At 41.3% G+C, this 20,666-nt stretch overlaps 1 protein-coding gene across 2 annotated transcripts in view; it reads right to left on the bottom strand.

The window, feature by feature from the left end:
- Window positions 1-19,979, bottom strand: part of RGS7BP (regulator of G protein signaling 7 binding protein) — a 79,276-nt gene extending 59,297 nt beyond the window's left edge. For both annotated transcript variants that reach the window (XM_073346193.1, XM_073346194.1), the window contains exons 1-2: window positions 19,212-19,979; window positions 16,289-16,455 (exon numbers count right to left, since the gene is read on the bottom strand). In XM_073346193.1, coding sequence (XP_073202294.1) covers window positions 16,289-16,455; window positions 19,212-19,370 — 326 coding nt within the window. In that variant the 5' untranslated portion in view covers window positions 19,371-19,979. The remainder of the gene's footprint in view (window positions 1-16,288; window positions 16,456-19,211) is intronic.
- Between the last annotated feature and the right edge of the window lie 687 nt (window positions 19,980-20,666).

Below are 20,666 nucleotides of genomic sequence, written 5' to 3'. Positions count from 1 at the left end.
GAAATGTAGACAGCCAGGGAGCCTGGCCCATATGGGCATGAGGCACCCAAACTACAACTCCCAAGAGACCACAAGGCAGCATAGGCAGATACAGATTACTTTCGAGAAATGAAATGTTTTGATTCAGGGAATGTTGAAACCATTTTTTTTAAATGTTGAAAAAAGTTTAGACATTTCATAATTGAAATTTTTTAGAACTTTTTGTTCTGCAAAAAATGTTCCTATTTTGAAATATTGGCATGTCCAACAGGTTGGGAATTCAATTTTTTCGATCGGCTGCAAATGAACCCAAGGTCTTTTCTGGTAAATTAAATAATTCTGATCAGGAAAGTACTCCTAACTTCAAAAGGTTATTTTAAAAACCTTGCCATCAATAAGAAATCAAAGCAAAAACAACACAATCCAAAGCTTCTATTTTTGCAGAATTCAAAAAACCATAATGGGGTGGTTTAGACAATATGAGTATGGATTTTGCCATGCAACTATTAGCATTAATGAATCATGCAACTCTTTGGTGCATCACACTAAAAATTTACCTCAATATTTTGTGCTCCCTCTACTGGCCAAGCAACATCAGTCACATTGTCTAGAAATTATTATTCCTGGAACTGTAATGACACTGCAGAGGAAAATGTTCTGGCATGATAAAACGCTATATAAATTGAAGTTGTTTATAAAAAACAAGGTGGGGAAGCTAATCAATCTGATTGGCTTACCATTATGCTAACCCATTACTGTAAACAGAGCTGTCCTCTGAGAACTGTATCTTGTCCCGGCCTGACAAAACAGAAATGCCAGAAATATACAGTGTCCTAAATTATTATTTAAAGGAGACTATGTTGTTTAGAGAGCAATTTACTATATCTGCAGTCATTCTGCTTCCTGTTAGATTCTACAGGTATTCAGGCAGCTACCTATGTGCATTTTTTGGTGCCTCAAAACCTTTAAAAATCTGGTCCTCTTCCCATTTAAAAATATTATTTATTTAAATCTCTATCAATGAAGGTTTTGTATGGGAATATTGTACTCAGCAAGGACTTCATCCTGTGACATACTGAGAGCTTAATGGGAGATGCTCAGCTCTTCAAGTACTTGGCCCTAAACGTGTAGCAATTGTTTTATAGGGAACCCCCCCCACACACACACACACTACTGATATATCCCAATTGCTGCTTCAGGAAAAGGTTATTATAAAAATGTCATCTTTACTTGCCCTATTTAGGAAGCGATATAACAGCAAAATGGAAGTACTTAGTATTGCTACTAAGATTTTCCTTAAAGGATTGAGATGTGATTGAAAAGTATTAAATAATTTTCACAATGCCCCTGGGAGGTAGGTCTGTATTATTACACACCTCACAGATGATTAACCTAAAACACTGAGAGAGGTTAAACCCAACATTTTTAAACTTGGGGTGTGTGTGTCTCAAATCAATATTTAGGCATCTAAACAGAAGCTATGGTTGCTCAGCACAATGAAAATCAGGCCCCTTTTATTTAAGTGCTTAAATAGGGATTTAGGTGCCAACAATTGAAAGCTGTGGATTAAAGATGAGGGTTTTCAGAGATGACTCGTGATTATGGGTACTTCAGTTTTTGAGAGCCAAACCTGAGACCTCTTAAAAGGGTCTGATTTTTCAGCATTTTCTCAAAGTCAAATCTCTTTGAGGCTGTGGTTCCCAATTTTTTTAGGACTGAGGCATCCCTACAGGTATTTTAAAACTTGGTGGCTCCCCACAACCAAGTGCCATCATTTTTTTAACCAACTCAGGACACTACATTCAAGAGGGACACTAGAGTTACAAGGATTTTGCAACTTTTCTCATGCTTCAACCCCCCTGTTCTTTCTGGTCATTGCTGCTGCCCCACCAGTGCACAGCCCCAGTTAAGACCATTTATCGAGGATCTTGACTATTTCCTCATCAGTTGTTCAGGTTGGGGTTTCTTTGCAAAATAAAAATTCTTCAGCTATTGAACCTGCGTTTCCAAATCTCACATAACACAGAAGCTGAGCCATGCTAGCTATTCATCAAGATGCAATGCAAAATATTGACTTTTCTTAACTTGTTCTACCACCTGGTCCTGGATGTTTTCTACAAGTCATCAGTGAGGTGGCAGATGGTATTATTTGACACAGGAATGGTTTTCAGTGCCATGGCTGCTTGCTCCCTAGTCATAATTCTACATGTCACTGGCAGCTAGAAGTAGGAGCATCTCACCAATAGTATGTGCTTGTTTATTGGGGTGTGGTTGTTTGCATTGCAAGTCCGTGGCCAGAACAATAGATGCTTTAAGCTTTTAGAAGAACAGTTGCTTCTCTAGAAGGGACTTTTTTGTTGTTGTTTTAATTCTTCTTCTTTCAGAAGGAAAAAAATTGCAGCTCTTGTTTATGAATTCTGGGGTTTTTAAATGTGTCTGTACTTCCCCATGCCTCACACTGTCATTTACTTACACTCAAAAACAAATGACACATTGTGGCTGTGGACTTTCTGCAGTAATACTGAGACATGAAAATACAAACTAATGTAACCTGTTATCATATTGTCTACTTTTCTGTTTAATTTAATCAAAATCATCATTTTCTGCTGCCGAGTGTTTGCTCATGTAGGCGTAGCATTTGGTAAAAACTGTTCCTTTAGAAAGACAAGACACACCTGTTTCTCCCTCAGCCCCCTGCCCTTATCTGCTGGTGCTGCCGCTGCTGGCCATTGGAGCCTCTCTTTGCCCTCCACGCCGCCAGAGGGCTTTCTGCCCAGGATGCAGAGAGGCTCCCAGGCCTGGCCGCAGTACCAGCAACATAAGATGCAGATATGTGGATAAGACACAGTTGATTTTTAAGCCTAGTTTAACAGTTTCTCATTTAGGAAGAAAAAAACAGTAGGCATATTGATTAAATCCCTTCCCCCACCCCCAACCCTGATGGCTCCCCCATGAATGCTTTGTGGCTCCCTGTTTGGGAAACACTGCTTTAAGGGTCTCCAGTTGGGCACCCAAAATCATTATCCCACCTTTGAAAATCATGGCCTAAGTGACTAGTAGCAGAGCCAGGCAGAAAACGCAGATGTTCCAGCTCAAGGTGCTGAGTTCTAACTACTGAACACACTTTCGCTGTTAAACATACTGAAAACACATTATTTTATCTTGCTTGGTTTCTACCACCTAAACCATCTCTTCTGGAAGCTCTTTTCTAAAGCTCAGTACAATTCCAAAAACTTTTTTGGATAAAGAATGATTTTCATAGAGACTTAAGGTGCGCACCTAAAAAAAAAAATGCTTTCATAGAAAAGCTTTTAATCTCTAACAGCTAAAGGACATTTTTTTGGAAGGAAGAGCAGAATGAGACAATGGTAGGTTGTGAACAAGAGCATACGGAGAGCACGATAGAGGTTGCAACCATGTTATATTGTCTAACTATATCAGTGTATTCTGATACTACACCATTGTTAAAGGGACCCTGACAACCTAATTTAAACCCCAACTTTGGTTGTGTTTTTAAAAATATATTTGTTTCCATATCCTGTCAGTAAGTCACTTTTTCCCGTCCAAACTTGTGATTTTAAAAGTGTTTTGTTTAGCTAGAACTAGCTTAAAACCAAATGGCTATTTCAACCCTATACTCAGAGTTGCTATTGTAATGCTTCAGCTACATTTATTTACCTATAACTGGAGTCCCCATAACATATTGCTGACACACCTCCACATTCTGGGTGTCAAACACATTCAGAGCCATGAAAAAAGACAGAGCCTAAGTGAGTGGAATGCCTGGGCACGTGCACACTCAGGGCATATTTACGCTACAGTCATGGGGTGTCACTGCAGCTTGTGTAGACATAAATGAGCTAGCTTTAAGCTTGGGTGTCAGAGCAGTGGAGCATGGCAGCTTGGGCTAGCAGTGCAACTAATTACCCAGGGTTCTGGGTGGGCTTGTACAGCCGGTGCTGAAGCACAAGCTTCATGACACCAGTACTTGAGCTTGGTAGATTAAAGCTAGCTTGGGTATGTCTACGCAAGCTGCAATCATATCTTGTGACTGCAGTGGAGACATACCTCAAGTCAGGGGTAGTCAACAGGTGGACTGGGGGCCAAATCTGGAACACCAGATACTTTTGAACGGACCGTGAAATCTCTTTATTTACTTATTAGCGTTATTGTGGTGTGAAAAATGTTTCTCTGGAATCTGGACCTTGACTATACCTTGACCAAGAAATTTGGACCTTGACAAAAAATAATTGACTACCCCTGCCTTAAGTTGTTAAGAACAAATCTATAGAGGGAGGCATTTATGCTTTGCATCTTCCATATCCAGCAGCCTACCCAGAGCAACTCTCCAAAGGCAAATAGGGACAAAGGAACGGTGAATCTGTGGAGGCAAGATATTTTGAGAATGCCAGATTTAGTAAATAACCTTGTTTTCTCCTCCATTAATTGCTTCCCTTGATTCCACTCTTGGAATTTAGCCATTACAAGCGTCTGGAATCACAAATGATTATTTTTGTGGTTTTTTTTTTCCCCTGTGACTTAAAACTGACTAAATCAATTTCATTCACAATTTGTATTTTAAAAGGGTTTAAATGAGCATCTGCAAATCATGCTTTAGTCCAGAGCAAATTTTCATGACAGAATCACAAACCCATCTAAGTAAGGGTTTATAATATAAATGGTGACACCATTAGGCAGCAGAAATACAGTGCTATTGATGCAATCTGAAATAAGCTGTCTCCTTCTTTAACATACAAACTTTGGAGTCCGGGAATTAGAGAATTACAGAGCGAGGCCAAAATGTTCAGTTAGGCACTAAATCCAGAATTTTGGGACCTAAATAAGTGTCTTAACTTTCAGTGACTTGGAGCACCCACAACTGCCACTTAATACACTGTCATAATGTGAAGAACTGTGCGTTGTAGCAACTGCATATTAAACTCCATTTCCCCTATGTGATAGCAAATCACGATTTTATCATGAGTCTTGCAATATTCTGTGTTTTTTCATAAACCCCAGTTTCTGAGGTCTTGTGATTAATGAGACTCATCTTTCTTTCTTTAAACAAACAGAGTAAGTTTCTAGCTCTCCTGGTTGTGGAGGAAACCTTGAAAACAGAATCCTAAAGATTCAAAAAGCAGAAAGCAGATGAAAAGACTGCCACAATTTTATCTCATTATTTTGGGAAGCCTGATTTATGACAATATAGAGCTTTGTCCTGTCCTGCAAAGTGGTAATTGAGTTCAACTCCCATTTACATTAATAGGATTTGGGGATGCTTAGCACCAACCATAAGATGCTCAGAACTTCACAGATTTTGGCTCTAAAACTTTAAAAACCAAATTAATGCCTGACTCTTGCCACCCTTATTCACGTCAGTAATCCCTAATCATGGGTAGTATCAATGAAGTCAACGGGGCTACTCCCTTGGGTAGGCATTGCAGGATTAAACATTATGACTGAAATTCATCCCTGTGCAGAGGTCCAGCATAAGGGATGTGCACAATCTGTTTCTTCACTTCAGCAGGTGGGTATTTTAGTTGTAAGAATGCTTGATAGAGATCTTGTAGGTGTTTGTCTCTTTCTGAGGGATTGGAACAAATGCGGTTGTATCATAGAGCTTGGCTGTAGACAATGGATCGTGTGATGTGGTCTGGATGAAAGCTGGAGGCATGTAGGCAGGAATAGCTGTCAGTAGGATTCCGGTACAGGGTGGTGTTTATGTGACCATCGCTTATTAGCACCATAGTGTCCAAGAAGTGAAGAAACAGATTGACAGAGCCAGAAGAGTACCCAGAAGTCACCTAATACAGGACAGGCCCGACAAAGAAAATAACAGAACGCCACTAGCCATCACCTTCAGCCCACAACTAAAACCTCTCCAATGCATCATCAAAGATCTGCAACCTATCCTGAAGGACGACCCATCACTCTCACAGATCTTGGGAGACAGGCCAGTCCTTGCTTACAGACAGCCCCGCAACCTGAAGCAAATACTCACCAGCAACCACACACCACACAACAGAACCACTAACCCAGGAACCTATCCTTGCAACAAAGCCCATTGCCAACTGTGTCCACATATCTATTCAGGGGACACCATCATAGGGCCTAATCACATCAGCCCACAATATCAGAGGCTCGTTCACCTGCACATCTACCAATGTGATATATGCCATCATGTGCCAGCAATGCCCCTCTGCCATGTACATTGGTCAAACTGGACAGTCTCTATGTAAAAGAATCAATGGACACAAATCAGATGTCAAGAATTATAACATTCAAAAAGCAGTTGGAGAACACTTCAATCTCTCTGGTCACTCGATTACAGACCTAAAAGTGGCAATACTTCAACAAAAAAACTTCAAAAACAGACTCCAACGAGAGACTGCTGAATTGGAATTAATTTGCAAACTGGATACAATTAACTTAGGCTTGAATAGAGACTGGGAGTGGATGGGTCATTAAACAAAGTAAAACTACTTCCCCATGTTTATTCCCCCCCCTCCACTGTTCCTCAGACGTTCTTGTCAACTGCTGGAAATGGCCCACCTTGATTATCACTACAAAAGGGTCCCACCCCCCCACCCCACCCCATGCTCTCCTGCTGGTAATAGCTCACCTTAAGTGATCACTCTGGTTACAGTGTGTATGGTAACACCCATTGTTTCATGTTCTCTGTGTATATAAATCTCTCCACTGTATTTTCCACTGCATGCATCCGATGAAGTGAGCTGTAGCTCACGAAAGCTTATGCTCAAATAATTTTGTTGGTCTCTAAGGTGCCACAAGTACTCCTCTTCTTTTTGCGAATACAGACTAACACGGCTGCTACTGTGAAACCTTCCGTGAAAGCGTACTCAAAGAAATATCACTGTGAATCTAAGGATAATTCAGAATATAATTTAAATGTATTAAAATTCATTAATTTTCCATAATTAAGTCACTTATTTTTTTAAACTCCATAGAAACAAAGAGGAATCAGTACATGATTGTAGCATAGCAATTATTGGCACGTTTCACATCATTCACGTTTGACAGTAGCAGGTGATTTAGAAATCTGGAAGAACACAGAGAACAGGTACAAATTTAAGGCCCATTCTTGCTTTCAGAGCCTAATCCTACTCCCATTGCTCCCACTGGGAATTTTGCTACTGACTTCAACGAAGATGAATCAGAACACAGGTGTTCCTTCATACACTAAATTCCCACTGAAATCAGTGGGATTTTGGGGTCTTATTGTGGGCCTCATGTTTCTCCATTTAGAGGGAGATTTTTAAAAGCCCCCAAGGGGTTTAAGTTGCATTCAATGGAACCTGAGTTCCTAAATCTCTCACAAGGTTTTGAAAACCTGCCCTTACTAGTTTTCTAAGGGGAGCAGCAGTTTCCCTGCTCGAATAGTAAACATAATTCTCCTGTACAGATTGTGCCTAAACAAATGATCCACATGAACTAGTTCTATTTCGGTTCGACAGTAAATACATGCATTAAGAAGCCACAGTATTAAAATTCCTCTTCAATGTGGCAATTTGTGGAATAAATAGACTAAAAGGACTTCTGGTTCTGAGTGTGGTTTATTATATATACCACGGGTTCTCAAACATCATTGCACCACGACCCCCCTTCTGACAACAAAAATTACTACACAACCCCAGGAGGGGGGACTGAACCCTGAGCCTGCCTGAGCCCCACCAGCCCAGGTGGAGAGGGAGGTAAAGCCCAAGGGCTTCAGCCCCAGGCAGGAGGCCTGTAACCTGAGCCCCGACACTGAGGGCTGAAACCCTTGGGCTTTGGCCCCGGTCTTCAGCTTTGACCTCGGACAGTGGGGCTCAGGCTTTGGCTTCAGCCATGGGCCCCAGCAAGTCTAAGCGAGCCCTGGTGACCCCATTAAGATGTGGTCATGACTCACTTTGGGGTCCCATCTCACAGTTTGAGAACTGCTGGTATATACTGATTCCTTGAAAAATAGGATTTTGCATCTTTGAATCCAGTATACATATTGCTGTAAAGTATTTTGTTGTTCTCTTTTCTCTGATAATCAGAGAGGTCACAGTATTAGCACACCATAAACAAAACCCAAACAGATGGACTAAGTGAGATGCAATCTTCTCGTATTTTAATAAATTCAAGGCCTGATTATTCCGTCAGCTGACATGGACAACTTCCATTGAAACGAAGGGGAGTGGTGCACTACTGGCAGGATAACTGGGCTCCTCCAGCTGTCTTTGGGCTGATATTGCATTCCTTGAACATCCCAAACTTCCAATATTGGGGACACATGAGGTGTTGGGGGATGTACGGAATATAGGATCAAGTCTGCTCGGGAGTGGGGGGAATACAGCAATAGGGTTACTAGTGTATTCAGAAATTGTTTTCTTCTACAGTTCTAAGTAAGCTTGAGTATGCCTCCTTTATACTTTATCTGAGGGTGCAGTCACAGGTTAAACTCACTGTTATGTATTCTGCTGCTATTTTTACTTTTCTGCTGAATGTATCTGCATGTGCTTTGATCCAACAGGTGCCTTTATTTCAAAATAATCTTGCACCTGAGAAGCTATATAAAGTAATCAATAAAAGGCACCTTAGAAACTAGTGCTCCACCCAGTACTTCCATTATACATAATTGTGGGTCAAATTCTGGCACCTTTATTCACCCTGAATAGTATCTCACTCCACAAGAAATCCCACTGAAATCGATGGAACTATTCATGAAGTAAGGCAGAATCTGACTGACGGTTTTTAAGAATCCAGCTTCCTAAGAATTTAAAATTTAGGATTTCAATGTTCTTATCTAAAACAAATCAATAATATGCTATAACAAAATCAAGCAATTAGTTAAGGTTTTTATTTGCTGCAACCCAGCATATGCAACCCTGTGCAGAGGGGCAGCAAAGGCTAACGATCCACTTAAGTGCTCAAAACAGGGCTTAAATGGTACCTGGGTCATGTGCTGGTTTTCTGCTGGGGATAAATTTGATCTTTTGTGCATTTGCCAGCACACCAGGTCAGATTCGTCCTTGGTGAAACTCCACAGACCTTCACATAGTTGCACCAGAGATGAAATTGGTTCATTGAGTTATAATGAAATCCTTTTGGGGCAAGGACTGTCTCTTACTATATGTTTGTATAGTGCCTAGCACAGTGGCACATGATCTTGATTGGTTTTCTAGGCACTAGAGTAATGCAAAAAATAAATGATAACTCTTATGAGCCATGTAAGTCTTTTTTTGAGGGCTTAACTGGTACTTAATTGGTGCATAAACTGAGGCTGGCTCTCTTCACAAGGGTGAAACGCAACCTTTGTTATATTTTTCTGTTCTTTGTATGGATCTATCACACAGCAACAGGGAAGAGAAAAACATTTTATTAAATAGGAAAACCTGATTGTCAAACAGCAAAAGTCAGGAAAGGGATGCGAGGAGATGTGTAATTACTGAAACGATTTTTACGTCTTTTTTTAATTGACTAGCTTACACATTGGCCATGTCCCTTTACATCATTTTTAAATATACAGTGGTCAAACACAGTGTATTTTGGTGACTTCAGTTGCTGTGGGCCAAGTTTTGATCTCTGCTATGGCAGTATAAATCTGGAGTAATTCCATAAGTGAGAAATCAGTGAACCTCCACATTTAAAATGGTGCAAATGAAATTAGAATGTGGCTCCATAATGTTCTGTACTCCCACTAAATAACAGATTTTTTGTAAGAGTTTAAGGGGGCTATAGTAAATGTTAACAGAAGTTGCACATGCATGCGTGCACACACACATTGTATATCATGCCTTATTTATGATGGAATGGGAATGTTTATAACAAACATGGGCTAGATCTTGCAAGCTCTTGTTCATTTGGAGCTGGATTTTGCTACCTTCACTCATGTTTAATAGTATCTTATTCAGTGATTAGTCCTTATAAAATAAATAGGACTTCTTGCCAAGTAAGGTATTACTCCACATAATTTAGGGTAGTAGAAGCTGCAGCGCAGAAGCCCAGATATTTGTTGTTTTTAGTCAGATCCCCCATAAAATTCCACCCTTCTGCTGTTCTAAAAACCTTTGCAATACTTGGGCAATAGCAGATTAATGTAGGAATAGCTGAGTCCTTAGATATACCATTTACTATAATAAAACACTGCATTGAAAATTCATTTAAGGCCTTTTCTCTTACCACTTTTTTTTCTATTTAATTAAAATTATACATACATAATGGGCCAGATTCTGTTACAGCAAGGTAAAGTCCTATTGAACTCAATAGTTAAATTATCTCTGATCCCAAACATTTCCTATGTGAAAAAGCTAAGATAGCAAAAGGCAAGTTTGGCCCTAAAAATACCCCAGCCATAAACCATGGCAGGATACAGGGGCACCACTTGGTCCCCAAGACTCAAGGAATTAATGCCAGCATCACTCTCCCCTTGTACGAGTGCTCTGGGAAAGGACTGAAATGGCAGCTGCAGTGAAAAGAGTCAGGGAGGGTAGAGGTTCACGTTCTGTGTGCTGAGAGCTTTGGTTTGTTGTTCTTTTGCTTACATTACCTCACTTTGACTCATGATTATAAAAATTCTCTCCTGCTGACCAGCCCTTACTGACTGTTGCGTGTTATGTTTCTGCTGAGCCATCCTTATTCTTGCAGTGCCTTCTTTAATTTCACAATTAAATAGCACGGTTAAAACTTTTTCTATTATGTCTGTCTTAATATAGCTCTCACGTGGTTACAGGTCTGAATTGTCCTTTTTTTTTTAAACTTGGCTTTTTCAACATGTGCAATATTTGGACCAAGATACAATTTATTTGTTTGCTTTAGAAAACTTTGATTTGGGGAAGTTCATAGAAATTTTAATAAAAACACAACCACAAATGGGTTTGAATTCAGCTTTTTGTTACAGCCATGGCAATTTCTGGGTATTAAATAAGCCAGAGAGGAGTGATCCTCTGTTGGTCCAGAAAACAATATAAATGTATTGAAAACCACCAGGAAAAAACAACAATAAAATTGAATAAATATTACATAGTTCAAGCAAGACCATATTCAGTGTTTTTGTGTGATGTCAGGAGTGGAATGCAATGTGGCCAAAGTAAAGCTGTGGGAGCCTTAACTTTTGTACTTCCTGAGTGTTTATGATTTTTTTTTTAAGCTATGCTGCCTTAGTATTTGCAATGATTTTGTTATAAAAATAAATATACTATAGTGTAATATAAGGAAACTTTGTCTTGGAATTCTCACAACAAGATTCACTGCTATAGCTTATAATGGCACCATAACCATTTGATGGGAACTTTTCCTTGTACTGTTACATAATCACTTAACTATTTATTACTGGCTCTCTATCAAGAGACCCGCTAGGATACTCAATTATATTATCAAGGTCTCTGGAAGCAAACCTTGAGTAATTTTACAGGTTACTAAAAATATAACATCAAGCAGGAAATAGCCAAAGGTTTTGTGCAGTTCTGTAAAGTCTGGATAATCCCTCAAAAATACAGCTCTCTGTCTGAACAGAGAGTCCAGGTTTTCAAAGTTAGATGCACACAACTGCATGCGTGCACACATGTTTGCATGACCAACTTCCATACAAAATGAGCCAATATTCACAGTAAACCATCCATTAGCACATAGACATGGCCAGTTAGATGTTTAGTTAGCTATGTGCACACACAGCATATGAATTATACATGCATATCTGAGTATATAAATAGGCAGTTGCAAAAAAGTGTGTGTGCAGTGGTGCATAAATGTGTTTGAAACTCCAGCCCTGAGTTCTCTCGCTCTCCTTGTTTGTGCCCCAAAACAATAATGTACTTTGCCCACAAACCCAGCTCTCCACTCACAGCTCCCTTGCCAATCACTGCCCCTGCCCAGTCCCTTACTTTCCTATAGACCAGATCCTCTCCAAAAAAAGAACTGTATCTCCTCAGTACTTTCTCCTTCATCCTCATCCAGATGTCTTTCCCATTTTTAAATCTTCCTCTGAACTCTACCTTTAAAGAAAATCTTGCTGACTCATTTTCTATTGCTGCTGTCGTCTCTGCTCCTTTGACCATAACCTGTGATCCTACACGCACATATAATATGAAGTAGAATTCTATTGAAATTCTAGGTTCTGATACCATAATAACCTGCAATAATTCAGCTCAAGAGCCAAATCCTATTCATCTTATTCTTGAAAATAGTCTCTTTAAAGTTAATGGGATTCTTGTGGGAGTAAGGTGAGCAGGATTTGAGCTCAAGTGGTAAGGCATGAGCACCATCAGAAAGGATTTCCTTGCATATCCATTGCTGCAAAATGAAGATATAAAGTTGGAATGTTTCTACTTCAAAATGTTTTAATTTATATTTGTTATTCCCCAAAATTCATAATAGTGTTGGTGTGAGGCAACATCAATATATTACTTCATACACTACCTGCTTATTTATGGGAACTTCAGAGAAACATGTTTCAACAACAAAAATATATAAGCAAGCAACTTAATATAAGGGTGTAATTGCGTTTAGGCTCTTGTTACATCATTACGATGGAGTTAGAGCGCTTTTTCACAAGAAACTAAATTGAATTTCTTTGTACTGCCCTGTAAGGTTTTTAAAGATTTCGTAGTGTAAAGAGCATTATTTTATCTGAAGCATTTTCTGAGTATGGAACATTCCAGGAGCGGCCAAATTAATATCGGGCCAGGACTGCATTATCCCCTCTCAAAGGAACACCTGCAGGCTGGGGACACTGCAGCCGTGTTCCTGAGGAGTCTACTATGGAGTTCCTCCCACATCTTTATGCTGTGGTGCTGTGCCTCCATGTGATAGCCCAGCGGGCTCCATCCAGAAAAATGGAGAATTCCCATAGTCCATCTCTGGCTCTACACTAGCTCTGGCTCTGCTTTTGTCTGCTCGCTCCTCACCCCTGACCTGACCAGTCTCCACCCTCTCTCGTGTGAACCCCTACACCAGGTCCATAAGAGAAGGCGAGAGAGTTGGGAAGGTGGCTTTCCCCAGCTGACTACTGTAACTTTGGATGCTGTATCAGAATTTTCGGGAACTATACGTGCAGTACACAGAGACTCCCGTGATATTCAGTGTATGAACAGAGAACGTGCATTTTTGATTAAACATGTTTATGGCTACTTAATATTTTCAGCTGTTTCTTATTCCTTTAACTACAATATATTTTAAGTGGCACTAACTGCCAAAGAGGCAATGTTAGACATTTTTCTTGGTATTAAAATCAATGTGGGGGCTGTGTCCTCACAACAAACTCAATGTCAAAGCAGCACTTTTCCTGCTGTCTTGTTTTTTGTCTTTCTTCTTATGTCTCTCTCTCTCGCGCTCATTTACTTTTAAAGGCTACAGAAGACACCTGTCCCTCCCTTTCCTTTGCTAACTGCCCTCCTCCTCAGATGCCCCTTTCCTGCCCCTCCACAACGGATGCCATCTCTTCCTGTTCCCCACTCATTCCTGTCCATTTATTTCCTGCTCTAACTTTTTATCCTCCCATGTTTCATCCCAATCCTGCCTCTCCTTGTGCTGCTGCCTCCTGACCAGTGCATTCTAGTCCTCAAAAATCTCTACTCCCGCTTCTTTCCTTTCTATTCTGTTACCATCCCGAATGTGTTTCCCCCTACAGTCTGTCTTCTCCTATCTCAGTCCAGCCCCCAACCCATGTTCAATACATCATTCTTCTTACAGAATTAGGGACCAATACGCCATGTCTGTTGCCATCTCTATTTCTTTCCCACTCTGAATCCTCATTGTATCCCCATCTCCACCCTTCCCTGACCTGGCCCTCTTAATCCAGTCCTCAAACACTGCATAAAACAAGTTAATTTGGCTCTCCCTGTTGCTCTCATTATTCAGGTGAAGGAGGTTAAGCATGCGAAGCACATCTTGTGAAGTGCCTACTGGACAAAATAAGCAATGTACAGTGAACTGTTGGGTTTTTAATACTTACCAGTTGTTATGGATATCACATTATTTACAGTTGTTTAATACAGTCTTAGATGAGTTACAATGTCAATTTCATAGCACTTGCAGGACATCTCTGTGACTGCATCAGATTTCTATCTGAGACATGAACATGTTAAAATCATATCTTTTGAAACAAGCATATTTCCTTACCTTTGTTATTACAAATGGAATGAATTTTTAAAATAGTAGCTATTTTGGGGGGGTTGAATTTTTAGTGCGGTCAGACCTAGGTTTTGTAAGAGTTTGTCTTTTGCTTGGGAAACAAATTGGAGTGAACAGTGTCTATTTAAAAGAGAATTTTGCATAAAATTCTGAAAAAAGAAGAAAATTATACCAAAAGCACTGTGTTTTTTCTGTTTTGGTTTTGGAGTGAGATTCACCAGTGGTATAGAAGGCCAATAAAAGGCTCTCCATCTCAGTTAAGCCCAATAGGGGCTAGCTTGGGGAAATCATGGGCAGAGCAGCCACACAGGAATCTCCATGCATCATCTGTGTGTCACAGAAAGCATCTCCATGTTGGATCTTCACAGGCAGGCACAGAAGGCTATGGCGAGCTAAGGGAGATATACATTTATGTTGATGCAGTGGCCCTAATACCCTGCACGGCTGGTGTTGACGTACTGGTGGCAGCTACTACAGTTTATAGTCTGAAACAGCAGAAGCAGGAGTGCTATGCAGCAACCACTAATTGGCAAGTGGATTTCACCTCCACAGAACCCAAATACTCAGGCTTTATGAAGGTGGGGGGAGATTTTACCCTTATTGGAGAGTGCAACTTTTTCTCTTCGTTTATCCTGTAATGAGCCATAATCCTGAGTTTGTGATGACACATTCAGTTCCCATGACAAGGATGTGATGTCACAAATTTAGTAATATAGCTTTACTGCAGACTCAAATAGGGAAAGATGGTCTGGGAGGCTGTAGCCCTCATATCAATACAAATAGATAAGAGTTAGCAAACATAAGAAAGATGATTAAATATAGGCATATGTGACAGGTGAATACAGATGTAAATTATGGAAATGATTTATGTTTAAGTTCTATGTATTTTAAAGTATGTCCCACTTCAAGGGCTTGATCCTGCAAGATGCTGAGTTAGTTCAAGTCCCACTGAAGTTGGTGGACAACAAGGCGGTCCTTTAAATTACAGGAGGCACTAGGCAACTTGCAGGATCCAAACTTAAAATCTCTAAGGCAATAGCTCCTAAAATTGTGGTCTGTGGACCACTTATGGTCTGAGGAGCACTTGCTGGTGGTCCGTAGAGAGCTTGGTTTTTCTCATCCTTGTTTTCAGCTGACAGAAACAGAACAGATGTGAAGGGAGGACTAAATGAAGAGATGTTGTGATTAACTTTTTTTTCCAAAAAGGACAAAATACTCATTACATTAAAGAGAACTGAAAATACAAATATTTCCCCTCTATGTTTTTTTGATGTAAGCAACAGCTGTAGTTCCCACAGGGATGTCACACAGTAGCAAATGAGACAGGAGATGGTCCACAAGACAATATTTCCTTTAAGATGTGATCCATGCTAGGATAAACTTTGGGGAACTGCTGATCTAGGGGTAAATAGCCATAAGGGCAGAAGTTTAGTCTCTTTATTTTGTACATGCAAAATCAACTGTAGGTGTAAAGCAGAGTATTAGCACCTCTAAATACCTGCACCGCAAGTTCAGTTGCAGGTGTAAATTTTACAAATGTAAATTGCAGCTGCAAAAGGGATGCTGGTCTCTTGAAAATTTTTCCCATAGTCTGTTACCTTAGCCTCCAAAATGAGATAAATTTTAGCAGGGCAAAAAAAAAAGAAATGTTTTAAGAAATGTAAGAATTCCCCTTACATGAGTTCTGAGCGGTGTGCCATTTTAATACTTCTGAGTGGCTTAGTGATCAAATTGGTGATTTCTCTCCCTGCACAGGCTATTTAGCTATTTATAAAACCATATTAAGGCCTGTTCCCGCAGTCTTTAGTCATGTAACACTCCCACTGTGTTAGGACTGCAGGATCAGGTCCATGGAATTTCACCCTGGAAGCTCAACCACGGATTATATCCTTTTGATCATTTTGTGTTGTGTCAAACCCTTCTCACTTTACAGAAAAGTCGCAATGAAATGAATAGGATACTATCATCAGTATGATTTGGCCCATAATGATGCTGTGATAAGGATTTGTACATTCCGTAAACTCCAAGACCATACATCTCTTAATTTAAATCCTAACAATGGAGTCTGCATAGACTGTAGTATAACAGTTTGGTGCCTTTGCCCAAAGCTCCATTGAAATACTGTTTAGCAACCAGAAACTTGAATATTATGAAGGTACTTGCTTGAATGGAAGAAATCTAAGAAGACTCTTACCCAGAGATTGCTGCTAGTTTTTGGTGCGCCTGATAGGCCATCTCACATCCTTTGGTTCTAGTCTTTTGCATTTCAGCATTTAGAGACGGACAACTGACGGAGACGTCCCCAATGGAAATGACTAACTCCCGGTATAGAGCCACCAGGGTATTGAACTCCTGAACAAGCTGAAAAACAGATTTTTACTTACATGAAACATTTAACTAATTGATAAAATAATAGGGCATTTATAAAAACGTTCCTATTTCAAGGCCTGCTCCTATTGACTTCACAGAGAATGGGATCAAGTCCTTAACATTTAGTAAATGGGTGGGGCCTTCATGTGAGCTACCTTATGTGTACATGTTCTCTTGCAGGAAAGTAATATTCCAACTAAACCTCTGAACGTGTTCGGGTAGTTAATCTTAAATATTATGCAGACATAAATAACGGCTTTTCTTCTCCTGATAGCAAGATATTATTTTTTATCATAATGAAAGACAAAAATGTCTCCAGAGATGATTCCCTTCACTCCCTCTGGTTTCTGATTAGCAACACATTTATGGAGTGGAAAGTACCATTCATTTATGCGCTGAAGTCTTTGCTAATTTATTTTGTAATGATTTCCTTCCTGTCACTGACCTCTAACCCAGATTTCAGACTTGAAATTGATCTGAAGTTGTTGGCTGATAAGATGTACTCCAAAGGCACTTTCCACTTAGTATTCCAGAAAGCACTTTGGCCAGTGTGAAATAAACAGACAAAGAAATAGATAAACCTCTCAGCCTTGCCACAGAAATACTCTAACCCGGCATCACACTAGCAGACACATTTGGACACTATTGGATAAATCTTTACATTCACAGCATTGGAAAAATTATTATTTTGTTCCATTAATCTACAATGTGTGTTCTTTTTATTTCAAAGAAACAAAATATATGTTGACTTTGAATGCAGTCATGATCTGCAAGAGATAAAAGCATGAATAAAGGCCACTTGTAGTGGGGAAGAAGGACGTAAAAAAATGGATTTACCTGGATCCTACCAGATCCAGCCAAATTTTTGAGACAACCCGCAAATTCTAATGCCTAAATAGAGAGCAAGGGTAGCTGCTCATATTGCACCAAGAAATTCTGGGCTGGGCCCAATGCATCCCTGTGCAAGGGTGCTATAAAAACCCGTCTCCCACACCTGGATCCTGCCAATTTTGTCCCTTCCTCCCCAAATTCCCTAGCATGAATAAGAGAACCGGTTTAGCTCGTCTAGTGCACCAAAACAATCCAGATCCTCATGCATCCTCATACATCTGCTAAAAAACAGATGCAGCACGTGGATCCTGCTAAATTTGGCCTCAAGTCCCCAAGTTCCATGGCCTAAGAGGAGAACAAGTGTAGATGCTAGTGCACAAAATAATAATAATAACAATAAATTAATAAAAAAATAAATCTGGACCTCAATCCATTGTGGTACAAAGTTCCATCAAAACCTGACACCTGGATTCTGGTGAAGACGGCCAAATGTTGGCAGTTATCACCCCAAAGCCACTGCCTAAATAGAATGCAATGGTAGCTGCTACTATGCCACCAGAAAATGCGGATCCTTGTACATCTGGGAACAGCAATAGCACAAAAAGCTGGATTCAGCACCTGGATCCTGCTGGGTCTCAGCAATTTTTGGTCCCAAACTTTTGTTTTTTTAATCTCAAATCTAAACATTCTACTAGCTAAATAGTGCAGCTTCTCCAATTCCACTTCTTCTCTGTTAAGATGTTCAAATTTGGGGGATTAGAATGAAAAAACATTGCTAGATATATGTATTTATAGTGCTGCCGTGACAGCTTGCAATAGGGTCTGGACTTTTTTGGTGCACTCAGAGGTGCTACATTTCCTCCTCTACTTAGACACTTGAATTTGGAATATTAGGGCCAAAAATTGGCAGGATCTGGCAGGATCCAGATACCCCAGTACATGTTCCAGTGATAGAGGGCTGAGATTCAGGGTTCAGATTTTTAATGAAAAATAGCATCAACTCCACCTGTTTTCTAGTTAGTCTCTAATTTGCAGAGTTGGGGCCCAGTATTGCTGAGGTCCAGCTGGATTCAGGTGCCAGGGACAGGACGTTGTGCTGCTGTTTTGCTGGGGTCCAAATATTTAGGGCATACTAAGAGTGACTACCTTAGTGAAGAAATTTTGTGCCCTTACATTTGAGGGGCCAAAAAATTAGATGGATCCAGTAAGATCCTGGTGCTTAATCTAGTATTTTGCTCTGCTAAGGTGTATGGAAGTCCAGATATTTTTGGCATACTAAAAGCACCTCTACTTGTTATCTATTTAAGTGGTGGATTTTAAAGGGTTGGGGCCAAAATTGGCAGATTTCAGCAGAATCTAGGTGCCAGATCGTGCTTTTTGCAGCATTGCTAGGCTGAGATGAATCAGGATACAGATTTAATTAGTGCAGTTGGAGTAGCTACACTTGTGATCTTTCTAGGCAAGACATTAGAATTTGGGCGGGTTGGGGCCAAAATTTGGCTGGATCGTGTGTGTGTGTGTGTGTGTGTGTGTGTGTAGGGGGAGGGGGGTCAGGGAGTGCCGGAGCCGGTTTTTTTGCAGCACTGTTGCAATGGGATGCAGTGGATCTGGATTATTTTGGTGCTCTAGCCGCTGCTACCCTTGTTTCCTAGTTTGCTAATACAATTTTGGGGGTTGAGGGTCAAAAATCTGCAGGGTCCATCAGTTCTCCCCCCTCTCGCGGCACATGGTCTGTCTTTAGCCATTACGGCTCGGGCGAAAGGGTGTCAACTTAACCCGGGGCTGCAGTTTTAAAAATAGTGCAGCTGCAAGTGATCCGAATAGACAAGCTGGAGGGGGGGCGTGGCACGACCGCAAACTACGAAAATACATTGGGGGAAAGAAAAGAAAAAAAAGCAGCCCTTTGTTTTACCCACCATCTTGCAGTCCTCCAGGGCTCTCTGGGTTTTGTAGGAGCCCTCAGAGCCGCTGCCCCGGCGTTCCCCGTCCCCGCCGGGCAGGGGGGGTTTGCTGATCTGGAAGATAGAGCCGGCGGTCCTGGGGCGCTTCTTGCGCCCATTCGGTGCAGAACTCATGCACACGCATCCACCAAGCAAAAGCAGCTGCACTGATCCCAGCAGGAGCGGGCAAATTTCTCCCCCCACCGGCAGCGGCTCGGCGACCAGGAGTCCGAGGAGGGATCCAGAGTCACTTTCCTCTCCCCACACTTCTCCCGTCACAGACTGAAATGCGGCAGCGGCGGCTGGTCACCTTCAGCGTGCAGGAGCGCGGGGCCCGGCAGCATCCTTCCCACTCCAGCCAGGAAGGGGAGCGGGCTCGTCAACTTCTCCGGCTCAGCAGCATGTCAGCCCCGTGCTGGCGCGCTGAGCCCTCCTCCCGTCGGCATCGATTTGCAGGTCGGGCAGATGCAGCCGGGGCTGGCAGCTGGCAGCTGCCATTCAGGGGGGAATTCAGCCTTCCAAACCCGCGCCGCTGCTGCCGGGGCTGCCTCTCCTGGTGTCTTCCCAGGGCGGCGCCAGCTTCTTCATCCCCCCGCCCCGGCCCTGCGGGAGAGAAGGGCCGCGTGTGTGCGGACCGGCGCCTTCCTGGACTCTAAGCGTTCGCCTGGCTCCGGTCTCCAAGGGCTCGCCTGGCTCAAGATCCCATCTGAACCCTTTGGTGGGACTGGTTAGACGTAGGGAATCGGGCAGACTGACGTGGTGAGCAACATGGCACATTGATAGGGCGGGAATACTAATGCGATCCATGCGTGCAACTCCCCCTACAGTGTATATATACATTAACCCAATCCCATCCGCCAGGAGCATCACTTGCAATGCCGTATTACTTCATCGGCTCTAGTATTAGAGAGCAGACGTGTCAGAGTGAAACTCCTTACCCCCTGTCCCTATTTCAAGCCAAGTATTTATGACATGGATTTTGTAGGTGTCCAGTGGCAAAAATTTGAGAGCTCTAATAGCTACTCCCCTAAGCTTGTAAGAGTCACAGTTTACCAACGCTGAGCGATTTGTACCGTGAGCAATCTTACTACAATTATATCAAAGGGAAAGGGATAACTTTTTGTGTAAGTACATCAGTTGGATCTAACTGATGGCAGTTACAGTACTATAAAAACTATCCTTTACCATAATTAGCACAGCGCCACATCTGATTTTTTGCAAAGCTCCTGGGCTAATCAACAATCACGTCACTTATTTAGAGGAAGGGCTTGTCTTTTTAAACAGTCATTGGTTCCTTGATCAAAAATGGGCCCCTGGAATACAAAAACAAATATTCTTGTTATGGAATTTTGCACATTAGAGAAAATGCTTGTAGCTGAGGTTAGGGAGGGGAGATTCTGCAGTGCACAACACAAAGACTCAGTATAGAAA

This window comes from Lepidochelys kempii, chromosome 5 (genome assembly GCF_965140265.1).
Source record: "Lepidochelys kempii isolate rLepKem1 chromosome 5, rLepKem1.hap2, whole genome shotgun sequence".
Lineage (NCBI taxonomy): Eukaryota > Metazoa > Chordata > Testudines > Cheloniidae > Lepidochelys > Lepidochelys kempii.
Note: the sequence above shows the minus strand (reverse complement) of the source record. Positions and strands in the feature narration are given on the sequence as shown.